This window comes from Chanodichthys erythropterus, chromosome 10 (genome assembly GCF_024489055.1).
Source record: "Chanodichthys erythropterus isolate Z2021 chromosome 10, ASM2448905v1, whole genome shotgun sequence".
Classification (NCBI taxonomy): domain Eukaryota; kingdom Metazoa; phylum Chordata; class Actinopteri; order Cypriniformes; family Xenocyprididae; genus Chanodichthys; species Chanodichthys erythropterus.
The window spans coordinates 26,961,248-26,978,069 of NC_090230.1; the positions used below are offsets into that span (position 1 = coordinate 26,961,248).

The following is a 16,822-nucleotide window of genomic DNA, read 5'->3' on the forward strand; positions in this document are numbered from 1 at the left end:
TGCCTACTGTAATTGTTTTCATCAAACATTGATTTCATCCAAATTGAAAACATGTTTGTTAAATAAAATAAAAAAAAAGTCATAATGCTGATTAGTTTATAAACATAAAACATAAACATGACAGGATGTAAGCGTCAGTGTAATGTTTGACAATGGTATTAATGAATATAAATATTCAACCCACAACTGTATAATTTTTACAATATGCCATTTTTTTATATATCATTTAAATATGAAGTAAATAGTAAAGATTATGTAGTGTAAATACTGTATATCTTTTTTCCATATAAACCTCATAAAAAAGACAAACTTATATTGTAATACAGGGTGTTTTTGTGCACTTTATAAAGTTTTGTTTACTGATGTGTTCCTGTACTTATTAATCAGTGTCTGTGTGCTAAATATATATTCCTCATCATATGGTGTTTTGCGTCTGTACGCCATCTGTTGGACAGACAAACCTGTTTTTAACCTGGGAATGACTAAATGTTGCACCATCAGTTCTGTTGGAAAAATAAAACATCCACCAAGAAAGAGTCCAAAAGCAGTTTATTTAATTCAGAATGCAGTTTATTTCCAAAAGCAGTTTATTTAATTCATTGAAGCACTTGTGATGATCAGATGCTGAGAGGTTTCAGTCGCTGTGTTTATTAGCACAGAGCTGCAGAACTCCTGGAATACAGAGAAGAGAGGGATTCAGGGTATATTTACACGACAACCTTGTACTATAAACAGAAAAGTTTTTCCTTGGTGTTTTCCGTGTAGATGACAATATTGTCAAAACAATCCCCGTTCATACGGATCTGCGAAAACCAAAAACGCTGCAATATGATGCCAGGCCAGTAGTTGGCGATGAATCAAATGAATTGACTCGTTGATTCAAATGAACCAATTCAGTGAATCAACCGAATCGATTAACTGACTCGAAACTCTGATTAAATGATTAGTTTGCATCATCACTCTGAAAGAAGTGTTTACACTGTTTTACACTAACAACTGAAAACTTTTTATGCATTTTGGCCATTCAAATCATAAACTTCAGTAGCAAAGACGGTGTTTGAGTTGGTCAGTTCAATTCACTCAACTGACTCTGGTTTAGTGAATTGATTCTTAAAGTATTCAAGTAGTTGTTTAATAAATTCGACTAAGTGAATAGACTCATTTGATTCATGAATTTGATTCAAAATCATTACACAAAAAATAATCATCATTTGACCTGAATCACAAACTCATTTAAAGCCTAATCTCTGAGTTAGATTTAAATTATTGATTACAGCAGCACTGTAAGTAAGTCTTTGCTGGACTGGAAGTCGATGGGGTCCATCAACTGTTTGATTATTGACATTCTTCAGCAGCGAAAATGGTGTTTGAGTTGGTCAGTTCAATTCATTCAACTGACTCCTAATGAGTTCCTAATGAGTTAAAATAGTTGTTTAATAAATCTGACTCAGTGAACTGACTCATTTGATTCACTGATTCGATTAAAATTATTTTGATTGACTGAATCAATGGAATCGATTTAAACTAGTCTATTCACTGATTCATAACTCTGATTCAATTATTAGTTTGCATCATCACTCTGAGGGAGCCGTTTACATGACACCGTTCGTTTTAACCTAAAACTTTTTATGTGTTTTGGCGGTTCATTTACACAAAAACAGTGTTTTGGGGCATGAAAACACAAACGTTTGAAAACGGATTTCAAAGTGCACATTTTTGAAAACAATACCATTATTGTCTCCGTATCAACTACAAAAACATAATGACGTCGTCATCTACTGGCAGCAGAATACAGTGATTTTAGTCATTTTCTCGGATCCGTGTGTACGGGGATCGTTTTAACAGCGCTTTTCTGTACGTGAAAGATGCATAGGAGAAACTTTCCCATTTTTAGTACATCGCTTTTGTGCAAGCGTACCCTTAGACTCCAGTATTTGCTATGGTAAATTCAAAAGAGAAGTAATTTCATTACATTATACATATTTTTATTTATTTATTTATTTATTTTGCAGAAAAAGACAAAAAAACAGGAGTGCAAATTTTTATTTGAATATTTTAAAAATCTATTCTTTAAATTAGATTTTCAAAATGGAATTTCTGTTTTTGCAAAAAAGTGATATTTACCTGCTGCCAGAGCTGATATGGTGCCGATCCATCCCAGAATATAGGACCATCCAAACTTCCAATCGCTTTTCTTATCATTTTGGTTTTCGATGAAGCTCATCACAGTGTAGGTCACCAGAGCCAAGAACGCAAGAAATCCTGCAGAAAACACAAACAGCAATGACATCATCACTGCCAACCAATCACACAAATCGCGAAATCATGAAAATCACAAATCATGAAAATGAAAATTTAAATAATTTATTTCCAAAACGTTAACAATTTTCACTAACTTTGTTGTACATACAACTAATAAAGAATTTACAAGATTTAAATGAACCTTCTGTGTGTAAATTAACAAGCACAAGTAATTGTGCCAAGCACAAAGAAGGCACAACAAACATGGCTGTGACCATCAGACCAACTGCAACAGTGAGCAATTACAGACCTATTAAGATATTTTTAGGCAAAATAGCAGAAAAATCATAAATACAGTCAATAGTAAAGATTCACTGTTTTATCACTTTCGACCAATAGGTGGAGCTGTGACCACATTATTAATGCGGCATGGTCAGAGCGAGGTGACAATGACACTCGCAAAGTTTGGTGTCAGTATGTGAAAGCATTGCAGAGATACAGTCGTTTTGACATCAAGCCTTTAATTCGTTGCTGCAGTATATGAATACCGTTTTGTCTATCAACACAAAATCCATAACTTTTGTCGGCATGGTCTGAAGACGATACAAAGATGATATCTAGGAGTAGTTTGAAAAAGTATGACTTAAAAGAAAACCAAATGACAGACAGGAAGTTTGGCTGACTATGGCAATGACCCACAGAATCTAATAAGACCAGTCTCATTAAAATAGGCCACATTTACATAAAGCTATTAGAATTTTTTAAAATGTCATTAAAACATTTGAACACAATGAGGTGCTGTCTCATAACCTACTGTGTACCTTCAGAGCATGGTGCCGATGACACATACTGAGTTTCGTAATGGTACATCAATGCATTCATAAAATACAGCATTTTATATCATAATACTGTATTGTAGTTAATGCAATTTCACGTTTTGTTCAATAATATAGCGCCACCAAGAGTGAGCCCATACATGCGTGTGTTAAATCTGATGAAAATATCTAATTTCGTTTTGGAATTATAAACATTTATATGTATTAGAACATAAAAAATGACCCATGGACAACTTTGTTTTGATTTTTTTTGCCACTTCCTATCAAATTTTGACATTTGGGATGGAATTGTAAGTTAACCAACCAAGGTTTTCTGGCATTGTTTCCTACACTAGTTTCATCTCGTTCGGACTAACGGTTTTGAAGAGATTCGCAAAAAAAATTTAAGGGCTAAATCACCACGTTGCACAAACCGTAAGTCAAAACCTACAGTGGCATGAAAAAGTACGTGAAATTTAGAAAGTTTTCACCCCTCGGTTCTTAATGCGTCGTGTTTCCTTCTGGAGCATCAGTGAATGTTTGAACCTTTTTTAATAGTTGAGTTTGAGTCCCTCAGTTGTCCTCCGTGTGAAAAGACTGATCTCAAAATCATTCAGTCACTGCTGGAAAGGGTTAAAATGTGCAAAAATGCTGGAAAACTGAAGAATCTGCAGGATTTTTCTGAAGAACAGAGCTCAGTTTAACTGCTCAGGACAAACAAGAGACTCATGAACAACCATCACAAAACATAAAAACAGTCGTGGATCATCAGGTGACCACACACAGTATTGAGAATCAATGCTTCACATACTTATGAATGGGGTTATTTTAATAAATTCAGCTATTGTTTTGTCTTGTGAACTAAATCTTTTATGTAAAATATTTTACTCAGGACAGTACTAAACAAAAAATAACATGCATTTTGTATTATCTCCCTTATTTTATTAAAATAATTCTAATTTTCACAGATTCTGCAAGGGGTTCACATACTTTTTCATGCCACTGTAGTATGGTATTGTTGGACTCAGCAAGGATTCAGGAGTCTAAGGAGATGAAAATAAGCCAACCACATCCAAAGTTATAAACATATAAAAAAATTTCTCCACTAGGTGGTGCTGGTCCAAAACTTCTCAGGCTCCTTCAGGGCATCAAGCTGATGAACCATACCGAGTGTTGCCCCAAATATAACAAGACCTAATTTAGACAAACCCATCAGAAGTTATAAGTAAAAATAGCCATTTTTACCAGACCAGGAGGTGGCACTGCATGTTGCCTCAGCTCATGCTTGTGATGACACGTACCAAGTTTGGTCTGAATATGAAAAAGCGTTGCGAAGATACAGCCATATGTCTATTTTCACAAGTACTATGTAAAATTTGTTTGCATGTTTTTCGAAAACGGTTTAAGAAATTGGCTTGAATTCCATAATTTCTTGTTAGCATGGTCTGAAGATGATCTGGTTACATTTTCATGAAAAGCGGAGTAATGGCCTAGAAGGAGTTCAAAAAAGTAGGTTTTTCCGATAATTCAAAATGGCGGGGAAATTTTCATCACAGAAAATGTCATCATGGGGTGCAATCGAATCATCTTGAGTTATTAGCATAAGCGTGAGTGGAACTTTGGACAAGTGGTGGCGCTAGAGGGATTGACCTAGAGACTCCAAATTTGCTATGGTGAAATTTCAGACATATGTGTGCCAAATTTCTTTTCCGCAAGCAGTTCTATGGCCTACCATAAACTTCCAGAGCAAAAGAAACGACAGAATAAGGATACGAATGCCAATGGATACAATGTATAATCAAAATTAAAGGTGCCCTAGAACCCTTTTTCACAAGATGTAATATAAGTCTAAGGTGTCCCCAGAATGTGTCTGTGAAGTTTCAGCACAAAGAATTTTTTAACGGCCTATTTTGGGGCATAATTAAAACTGCGCCGATTCTGTGTGTGTCCCCTTTAAATGCTCGCGCTCCCCGCCCCCAAGCTTGCAACTCTATAATACATTGCATAAACAAAGTTCACACAGCTAATATAACACTCAAAATGGATCTTTACAAAGTGTTCATGCAGCATAACTAATCGCGTAAGTACAGTGTTTATTTTGATGTTTACATTTGATTCTGAATGAGTTTGATAGTGCTCCGTGGCTAAAGCTAACATTACACACTGTTGGAGAGATTTATAAAGAATGAAGTTGTGTTTATGAATTATACAGACTGCAAGTGTTTAATAATGAAAGTAACGACAGTCTTGTCTCCGTGAATACATTAAGAAACAATGGCAACTTTAACCACATTTAACAGTACATTAGCAACATGCTAACGAAACAATTTACAAATATCACTAAAAATGTCATGATATCATGGATCATTATTGCTCCACCTGCCATTTTCGCTATTGTCCTTGCTTGCTTACCTGCATAAAGTCTGTGTGCTGGTCCAGATGTTAATACTGGCTTGTCAAATGCCTTGAACATGGGCTGGTATACACAAAAGTCACTGTATGTCATTTCCATGTACAGAACTCTAATTATTTAACTATGCCGGGGTAAATTAAATTTTCAATTCTATGGCACCTTTAAGTTGAAAGAACATTTGAGGAACATATCATATCTTTTAAAAACGTCCCTCTAACATCAAGAAAACAGGACATTTTTTACGTTCCCAGAACAAACACTGAATATTTGGAGAACGTTCTTATAACAAACTACTGTTAGCTGGGACTCGCGCTTTTACTGCAGGCAAATTAAAATTCTCTCTTCATTTACTCATCCCCTCATGTAATTTTCACGTGTCACATACACATGTGCATCAAACCTCCGTGTTTGTATGTGCGTTGTAAATCTCCTTTGTGTATCCTAAGAAAACCTGATTTGGATTGGGCCGCTTGATTTAATTTTTTTACGATGCCTATTTATTTATTTATTTATTTTTTTAAGATCTTTCAAGTTTTAGGAGAACTGGCTTTAAATGGAGGGACATATTTTCATCATTTCAGGTAACCCCCCAATATTCAAATGCTTCAGTTACAACCCCCCAATATTTCAACATGAACATCACATAGACTGTATCACAGTAGAATGAAGAGAACCGCTGCCTAGCCAACTATATTAAACTGCTGGTCAAAGAGGAACGTTAAAAAGAATAAAGCAGAGGTATGAGAATGTTGTGTAATACACTGCACATATATTTTAGCTAGCTAATCCATTGCAGTTTAGCCATAAATAACAGTGTAACTGTAACCAGTTACCAAAACAGCCGTCTGTTTTGTTAGTTCATTTTTCAATAGTGCCTGTAATTATCAATGACAAAAGTATTCACGTCGGTGTTTGCTTTCTTCCTAAATTAAGGCTACGTCCACACGAAGCCGGAGCTTACCCAATCCGATCTTTCTTTTTTTCCCTCGAAATATCTGCATCCACACGAAACCACTGAAACGACTCAAAACGATGTAGTATACATGCCAGACCAGTATGTGGCACTGTAATTCTGCCACAGAGATGCACTTAAAACAGCGAATAAGACTCGGAGCATGCGCATAAACCTTGCGCGCTGTATAAAAACTTAACTTAGTAAAGCTTAGAAATAATACTTTATTTTGGCTCAGTAGTTTCTGCAGCACGAACACAAGCAAAAATGTTTAAAAATGCCGGTTTCACCTTTCGAAATCGCCGGATCCGTGTGGAAGGGGCCTAATCTGACTTTTGAACGAATTGGCTGAATGAACGATTTAATAAAAAAGAGAATCGCTGCCGCCTACTGGCGGTTTCAATATTTAACATAATTTCTTTATTTTTAGAATCACTTTTATGTTAGAATTTGATGAATGATTATACATAAATTTCATAAAGTTATGAAGTATAGATAGATAGATAGATAGATAGATAGATAGATAGATAGATAGATAAAGAAGAAATAAATTATCCAAGAACGCTACTCATAAAACAGATTATTTTTATTTTTTAATTAAAAAAACAATATCAGGCAACTCACCAATGTTCAACACCCCCCCACCCCCCACCCTTTATTACACCCGTATAATGAATGTATGCTGTAATCCTCACCAGCCAGAAGCAGAGCGATTCCTCCGATCCGCATTCGTATACTTTGGACTTGTTTCCTCGCACTGATGCCCAAAACCACTCCAGCCAAACAGCCCAGCACCGACAGCAGCATGAAGGCACGCGTGACGTCAATGTATACATGAGCTGAATCTTTAGAAGCTGAATGAAATATTTTTAAAAAAGAAAATAATAATAATTTGAAAATTATGTAACAAAAATAAAATAATACCTAACTTAAAGAAATGCAATTTTCTTGGTTGATTCCATTTTTTTTTTTTTTTGTAAGCGTAACCTGCCGATGCCAATTTTCTTTCAAATAACTACAGTACAATTGACAGCATATACAAACAAAAATCTACTTTTCTTCAATGCAATATTTTATTTTCATTAAAAAAAGACAATAAAAAAAAATAAAATAACCAAATTTCAAACAACAGCACAAATAAGTGCAATAGAATAAAGAGAGATAGGCTATGAAATAAAAATTTCTTTAAGTTTTTCAGGTGGGTATACAGCAGTGGTCTCAAACTCAATTCCTGGAGGGCCACAGCTCTGCAGAACAGTGGCAGAGCCAGGATTTTTTCATAGGGGTGGCCAGGCAGGGGCCAGCAACCAGTCTGGGGTGGCACAGAAATCTTCATTATTTCAACATAAAAACGAGTCTGACAATAAAGTACTGAACTGTGCCTACAACACAACTAATACAGTTCATTTGTACTTAATTAATTGAGATGAGTGAATGTGACCTTTTTATTTTATTTTATTTTATTTTTTTTGCGTTCCTCACTTGCAGGCATATTAGTAAAGTGGCTCACACTATAGCTAAATTTCAACTTGTCCAGTCAGCTTGTTCTAGTTCTCAAAACCCCCAATAACTTGTTCTCCATTGTTGCATATCGAGACATGCAGATAACTACATACTGTAGTTCAAAGATGATTCTGTTTCAAAAATTAACCAAAAAAGTAATAACTAAATTTTAAACTTTCTATATAGTCAAAATAAATAATTGCAACAGTTCTATCATGCCTAAATTAATCTCATACAAAGAAAAAAAAGTGTTCTCTTTTGAATTCCCATTTGCTGATGCAGAAGTCAACAGCACATAAATGCCAGAATGTAAAATTAATTATTTTAAGCATTTAAATGTTATAACTTTTGTTTGTACTTTATAAATTATTGCAAAATTAGCATCTTCTAATACAAATGCACAGTTCTTACATTTATTTATGCATTAAAAAAGTACATATCAGTTTGTGCCTTAGGCCTATATTGTGATCTGACATAGCAGAATTTTTTAGTCCATACATGTGACGCATAAATCTCAAATAGGCCTACATACATGCATGCACAGTTTTGATGCAGCTTTAATCGCTTTTTTGTCATTTCATAACTTAACAGACGACAGAACTACGACTTTGCATGCTCGTAGTTTCTTTTACGCTTTATTTATTGTGAGTAGGCTAATGGTCCGTGTACCTTCGTATAATTTGTTTTTTCGTTTTTGTCTTCTAAACGGAAAAAAGAAGAAAGCATTCATTTATCACATATTCGACCCTCCTCATGAGCATAAATAAACAAATCTCGAGTCGTTTTTTCATTTTTTTATTTTCGTTTTAATCACACTTTGTTCTAATCCACCAAAAGGAAAAACAATAAAACCAAAATGGATAAACGGCTTGAATATTCGATTTCTACATGGGCGGGAATAAAACGCCCCTTTCCGCTGATTGGTCAACCAAAGATAAAGCCGCGCCATCAGTTCTCAGCTCCAGAATCTGCTCCGCGCAACAGTAGACTATATATCCGATACATTTGTACGGAATATTACAGAGTTTATTGCAACTACATTTAATCTAGTTCTCATCAAACAGCCAGACTAATATATAGGCCTAGCTCGACACAACCCATGCCGGGGTAGAGCCTAAACAGAGCTTTCTTATAAGCTTAAGTTTAAATATTAATATTTGGCGGATTTATATCGTATTAAATATTAATTTACGTGGCATCTGCTCTCACAACTACTCCTAGCCTATGTATTTGCTTGGCACACCGCTGTTTTATTTAGCTGACCAATTCTAAAAATCTCTGCTGGAGCAACGCGACGCGCTGGACAGTGCGGAGAGAATGTAGGTCCGTGTACGTTTTGATAGTTTGTTTTCCAATTTGAAATGAAATACGCAGAAACGAGAAAACGGTCGTTTCCCGTTTTTTCGTTTGTTAAAAAAAACGGAAAAACGAGATTTTGACTGGATTTTCGTTTTTTTCGGGTCACGGATAGAAAACGGAAACACGACGTCAAAACTCGTTTTCCACATGTGGGCGGTCATTACACGCCCCTTTCAGCCGATTGGTCCATCAAATCTGAGCCAGTGACGTCATCTTCAGTTCGTTCAACAAAATAATAGTCCTCTGCCGCTATATCAGTATGTCATAAATCGGCTTTCTTCTGTGCAACCTAACGCGTATTTCACAGAAATATGTTTGCACAGATAAAAAAAAGTTTTAAAAAACCTACAGTAAATTTAATTAAGTCTGTTTTTAAGCTGTTTTTAAAATGTAAATGCCTCTACATCTGTTACTAAGCGCATGACATCCTTTGGGCTACTACCACCGATCAATAGGCTATACATAATGACAGACTATTATCTATTATAGATCAGTGGCTACTGCACTCATTTTTTTTCTTATTTTAATGTTTTGTTTACATTTTATACATTTAAATTCAATAATTTAGCAGACGCATTCCTTGCAGTAGACTACAGTCATATTAGAAAATAGGCTATCCACTAGGTGGCAACACCTATAACGGTATCACCATCGGGGGGCTTTTTAGTTTTCCTTAGCTTATAAATGGCCATACAGATTTTATCTCTTAAATTAAACACTTTTATGAACACAGTGAACATTACTATTATATGTCACAGTTTACTTGCTATCCTCACTTTTTCTGTCTTTCCTTCGCTTTTGAATGAATTAGCTATAAATGGCCCTGAACATTTTACTTTCAATTTCGATTTAACGGCTATTGGCGATTCTGCGTCAATTGCTTCAGTGGACAACAGCAAAACAAAAACTCTCGTATATTAAACATAGAAGTTTTATTATCTTTGTAATTATTTTATTTTGTAAATATTCGTGGCTTAAACAGCGGGAAAATTTACTGTATGCAGTTCTGTGGATGTTTTGAAAAGTTTAAACTAAACGAAAATTATTGTTGCCTTGTCAATATAATTTCTGTTTTTTCCCCTGACTTTCAACTGATGCGATCATCGTTTCATTAACCGATAAAATTATATTAAATTAGAATTAAACGAAATTTGATAAATGTCTGTGAATCATTAAAAAATTCCAGGGGTTTAGTTTTAGCCTACATAAACAAATAGCAGAATAAACAACAGAACATGAGGATTCATTATCATCACGCACCTGCAGCGCTTCTGTGAACGGAGAACAAAGGATTCAAAAAGGAATAGGCTAAATAGCCTATGTCTATGCGCGAAATTTATTTCACTTAAGTAATTAATATTACCAAAATGAAAGGGGAAAAAATGCGACAATATGAGTGTCGGTTTATTTTTGAGAAGTTCACAGAAAGGAAACCAATACGGCAGAAAATTTCTTTGTTTATTTTACGAGCAATGTTTTGTTTGTGAGTGTACAAAAATAATAGGCCTATTTAACCTTTCACAGATTCGAATGGTGTTACATATATTTGACCATAAATGTCTAAGTATTAAGTTGTTTCCGCTTTTATAAGAAAATTCAAGTGAACGCGTCGGCGCCTCACGCACACACAACATCAGTTTTAGGAACTTGACGCCACAGCCTGTTAACTGTCAAAATATGTACATTCAACCAAATATATAAAACGTTATAGGCCTACTGCTCATTTTAAGTAGTCTGTGTAGGCTACAATAAAAGCGTTTAAATAATAAATATAGTTTAGCCTCCAAATCGTGAATATTGAAACATTTGGATTTGTGTCAAATTAGAGAGGTAGTTATAACGCCGGTTTCTGTTTCAGTTCAGCTTTAAATTAATTCGTTTTGGCTTAACATTTATATATTATTTTTGTCATAACTAAAAAGGCTATGTAGCTGTAATTTTGATCTTTAATGTTTGATCTTTACATATTCCCTAAATCTTTTAACCAAAGGGTTATTAACATTTCAGCAGGCAATTAGGCTATATAAAATAAATAAATAGAGATGAGCGATTGTTCGTTTTTCAAAATTGCTATTTATTTATTGTGATTTATTCTATTTATTCAAAATAGAATAAAATAAAACCTGTAGGTTTTTTTTTTTTTTTTTTAATCTCTGGTTTTAATCCGCTCCTCTGTGTGGGTAGTTTCACTATTAAACTACAAACAGCATTACAACAGTCTGTGTGCTGATTAACATTTCTGAAATAAATATTTCTGTGAAATACGCGTTAGGTTGCACAGAAGAAAGCCGATTTATGACATACTGATATAGCGGCAGAGGACTGTTATTTTGTTGAACGAACTGAAGATGACGTCACTGGCTCAGATTTGATTGACCAATCGGCTGAAAGGGGCGTGTAATGACCGCCCACATGTGGAAAACGAGTTTTGAAGTCGTGTTTCCATTTTCTATCCGTAACCCGAAAAAACGAAAATCGAGTCAAAATCTCGTTTTTCCGTTTTTTTTAACAAACGAAAAAACGGGAAACGACCATTTTCTCGTTTCTGCGTATTTCATTTCAAATTGGAAAACAAACTATCAAAACGTACACGGACCAATGTATCAGGCATTTCATCTGGGTCTATATCTCATCAAACAACCAGATTAATGAATGGCTCGACACAAACCCTGCAGACCATAGCTTTCTTCTGCCTGCGCATACATTTACATGCGGTGGAATTAGTTTATCATATTAAATATTAATTTATTTATATTGCATCTGCTGTCACAACTACCCCTAATTGGCACACCGCCTGTTTTATTTAGCTGATCATCTCTTGAAATCTGTGCACCAAAAATGCACGACGAACAGCGCAGAGTGTTACATTGTAGTGAACTGCAGATCAGCAGTCCTGACATTGTTTTGAACCGTTTATTTCATTAACACTGAGTATGTCCCTCAAAAACAATGTTATATTTTTTTTCTGCCAGGTAAATTTCTAAATCAGTCACAGATCATTGTGCGATCCTGATATAAGGCGCACAGAGTAGCCTATAGTAGTAAATTCGTGAATGAATCCGAGTCTTTGAGTGATTCACCAGCCATACAGCCTTTTATTACTGAATGAATCAGCGTTTCGAGCGAATCGATTGAATAAAATCACTCGTTCATTAACAGAGTGACTTGCTGCCACCTACTGGCGATATTTTATATTCGCTTCATCTTGTAATTTATTTAATATTTCTGTATTCAAATCATTTTGTATAAAACATAAAATTAATGTAATTGCATTATGTATTTGCTCTGCTGTGTGAATGTATTAGCGGACCTCTCTAAGCAGCATTAATTGTGTAAATACATCTAAAAGCAACTTCATATGCTGCATTGCCACCTCTGCAGTGCAAGATGCCTTTGAAACAAAATAATGTAAAAAAATATAATTGTATTGACTAAATGTAAGATTTTAAATTAAAAATGGCATGCCTTTAATAATATATAGCTATTTTAAATATAGCTTATTTTACTAATTAATTTTTTGACGGTAAAAGATGGCAATAACCCTTAAACACGTAATGAACGGCAAGACGCATTGAAAGTTTCTGTTTCTGTTCTGTTTTCAGTTAAAAAATGTGTAATTTAAGCGTCATTTAAGTTAATAATTATTGATTTTTACAACGAAAGTGATTCAATCAAAACCTTTAGCTCGATAGACTTTATAGCTGCTGCAAAGCCAAAACAAACGCTGTCTATTAATTTTCCTATTATATCCCGCCCATGTAGAAATCGAATATTCAAGCCGTTTATCCATTTTGGTTTTATTGTTTTTCCTTTTGGTGGATTAGAACAAAGTGTGATTAAAACGAAAATAAAAAAATGAAAAAACGACTCGAGATTTGTTTATTTATGCTCGTGAGGAGGGTCGAATATGTGATAAATGAATGCTTTCTTCCTTTTTCCGTTTAGAAGACAAAAACGAAAAAACAAATTATACGAAGGTACACGGACCGCTAATATACAGCGCGCCGTATTTGCGCGTAATTGAAAACTGCGCGTCTTGCAACCCACCAGTCGAGAAACATTTACGTAAGCTATATATAATGTTCGCCTTTCACTGCTGTTATGCTGAAGCTCATTCGGCACCTGTATCATTTCCGCGCGCGTTTGACTTGAGCCTGGCGCTGAGGCGAAGTTGGAGTGCGCGTCTGAAAAGTCTACCGTTTTTTTTTTTTTTTTTGTGGTCTTAAAGAGACGGTTCTGCGTTTAAATAAACGCAATTCTTGTCAACAAAAAAATTGATTCTGAAACAGCGGTTGTGAGCGGGGTGGCCAAAGGGGTGGCCAAGCTTAGGCCAAGGGTGGCCACGGCCACCCCTGGCTCCGCCCCTGCTGCAGAGTTAGCTCCAACCAGCTCCAGCTCACACCTGTTTGGAAGTTTCTAGTAATCCTGAAGACCTTGATTAGCTGGATCTGGTGTGTTTGATAGGGTTGGAGCAAAACTGCGCAGAGCTGTGGCCCTCCAGGAACTGAGTTTAAGACCACTGGTATACAGTATATTCAGGTAAGAAATACTACAGAAATTAAATTAATCAAATGTAAAATAAACACTGGATAGTTTTCATTGTAAAAATTAAATACAGATTATTGCTTACAATTAGTTACAAAAGTTATTCAGTCAAGAGGAGAGAGTGATTTTCTCTTTGTCTTCTTTGATTAACAGCAGCCGGAATATTAGGCTGCTGTCACTTTAAGAGTTTATGCACAGACCCAATATACTGTTACACAACATGCATTACGCAGACCATGTTTAACTGGATACTCGCCAAGATGGGTATTTCGACATAATTTCGTCTGTATTTGACTGTTTAAGCGCTGTAAGCCATTCATTTTGCTCCTTGCGACTCACAAGCTGTTTGAGACCGCAAGGCGGTTTGTGTGCTCCACTTATATACGCTACTCAAAAAAATGAAAGGAGCACTTTTTAATCAGAGAATAGCATCAAGTCAGTTAAATTTCTGTGATATTGATCTGGTCAGTTCAGTAGCAGAGGGGGTTGTTTTTATATAGCTCAGAATTTGATATCAAATTATGTTTTTATAAAAAAATATATATATATTTTAAATGTTGTATTTCATAAAAAATGAAAACACAAGTATTTAAAATAAATTCAAATGATAAATAATTTAATGTTCTTTCAATATTAACCTCCCCCCAGATGGATAAAATAATATTTTTACATTTTCAAAGAACACAAACTTACGTTTTATATTTTTAACAATTAAAAAAATATATAACAAATATAAAAGTATTATAAAACATTTGAACAATGTTGACTCTCCTCACCTATGGCGCCTGAGAGGATTTTGCACTCCCCAGTTGCGCAGGTCCTCCAGAGGCCTCTAATGGATTCGTTCCCAAAGGCAATCCAATTGTCCGTTGATGTGGAGATGATGAGGAGTACGTGGGCCGCCACACCACACAGTGATGCCCAGCCTGCCAGAGTGAACAGCATCCATGAGAGGATCCTGCACAAACACACACGGTTACACGTCAACCTTCCAGAGACTGCAGGAAAGAACAGCTTATGTTTAATCTAATATCTAATATTGTGTTGATTGTACTAAACAATAGGGCTTGGAGTCAATAGGTTTTAAAAGTAACTTGAATGTAAAGTAATTAGTAATCTGATTACATTTTGCATGCAGTAATCAGTAATGTAATCAAATTACAATTTTAATTTTGTAATTTGTCATTTGTAGTGGATTACTTTTTTTGAGTAACTTACCCAGCACTACATCCTAGCAAATCACCCATCTCTGGATTGTGAGAGAAACCAGATCTGAAGGAAATAATTTCTGGATCAGCTGAGACTCGAACCAGAGACCTTCTTGTTGATATGTAAATTATTTATATTATTGATAATAATAATAATAATAAAAATAGAAAAAATTACATTCATAATTGTAATGATAAATATACAACATAATAATATATATACAATAAAATGTAAATTAGTATATAATACAAATAAAAAAATTAAATATTATTAATAATAGTAATAAATTATTGATAAAATAATAAAATTAATCCAATAAAATTTTATTATAAATACACAACATACAGTAACAATAATAATAATACTAATAATAAATAATAGGAAAATTACATTTATATTTTTAATACGAAATATACAGTAAAAACAATAATAAAATATAAAATAAAAACGTTAATATTAACACTAAAATGTTAATATAATTAAACATAATTTTAAATAATAATAGTAATAGAATAAATTCCATTTATATTTTTATAATAAACACAAATAATCCAAATAAAAATGTTAAATTTTAACAGTAAAAACAAAAATAATTTATTAAATAAAATTATAATTTTATAATAAATATGCCACAATTTCAACAACAACAATTATTATCATCATCATCCATCAGTCATATGAGCAATTAACTTCATATTTTAAAATAAATTCACAGCATATACGCGAAACCAAAGTTGGATAAAGAATAAAATATTAGAATAATATAGATTTATTTTTATAATTATATATTTGAATCATTTAAAATATAATACTATGTTAATAAGTATTTTACTTTTATCATTATATTCCAACAATAACATGGAAATACACCTTTTACTTAGCTTATAATAAATACTGTCTTATTAGTTGTCTAAACATCTTTATATTACTGATGTCTCTTTTGGAGAGATAATCATCTGAATAAATGATCTTAAAGTCAGGTTTTTTAGTACAGTGATGGCGTCATCCCGTCTGTAAACAAAAGCAGTTCTGTGGAATCAGTTTTTGGCTCGAAATACGCTTTTAAATGCGATGATAACATCATGTCAAGTCAATCAAACATATTCAGATTTCCACAAAAAGTCACGGACCGTACTTATAATCCATCTAATAAAGTAGACACAACGAAGTGGAAGAAGTTTTACATCAGTTAATAACATCAAATCTAGCTTCACGTACCTTTATGACAGTACTGTATACTGTTTCCTGCGAAGATTGCGCTCCGTCCGCGCGCCTCTAGGGTTTTAAACGCGCGTCAGGGTATGCATTGGCGTCATTTTCCAGCTGCAACACGCCCCCTCAGCCTGACCTTTTTTATTCATATGCATAGTAAACATCAACAAAATCACAATTGAAAGATTTACAAACAAGGACTGAGATTTCAATCAACATATTCTCAATAATAAGTAAGTTAAAGACAAAGGAAAGAGAGAAAAATAAAAATGAAATGTAGGATGTGTTTTTCTTTAAGTTATAAAACCTTTCAGTAAGAAGTACAGATACAATGCTTTGGGATTTTTCATCCCTCTCAGTGTTTACTCGAAATTCCTCTTTAAAAACCAATAATCATGGGGGAGTTTTGAAAAATGTACATTTGTGTATGTAAAATTTCAACACAAGCAACATATTATTTATTACATAAGATATCTTTTTATCCTTAACTAACAAGCCACATTTAACAGTTTCCCATGACATTGTTAATCTTGCAGGTATTCTTCGCTGAATGCATCCTTCCAGAATGTGTTT

At 34.1% G+C, this 16,822-nt stretch overlaps 1 protein-coding gene across 2 annotated transcripts; it reads right to left on the minus strand.

The window, feature by feature from the left end:
- Positions 1-536: 536 nt before the first annotated feature.
- Positions 537-16,337, minus strand: LOC137029294 (lens fiber membrane intrinsic protein-like). Of its 2 annotated transcripts, XM_067398865.1 has the most exons (6): positions 16,256-16,337; positions 15,047-15,100; positions 14,605-14,786; positions 7,117-7,275; positions 2,125-2,262; positions 537-672 (listed from the first exon to the last, which is right to left on the minus strand). In XM_067398865.1, exons 2-6 carry the CDS (start codon positions 15,073-15,075, stop codon positions 635-637), a joined length of 546 nt encoding a protein of 181 aa, XP_067254966.1. In that variant the 5' UTR covers positions 15,076-15,100; positions 16,256-16,337; the 3' UTR covers positions 537-634. The 2 variants fall into 2 exon arrangements, with proteins under 2 accessions (XP_067254966.1, XP_067254967.1); XM_067398866.1 differs by lacking the exon at positions 7,117-7,275.
- Positions 16,338-16,822: the final 485 nt, after the last annotated feature.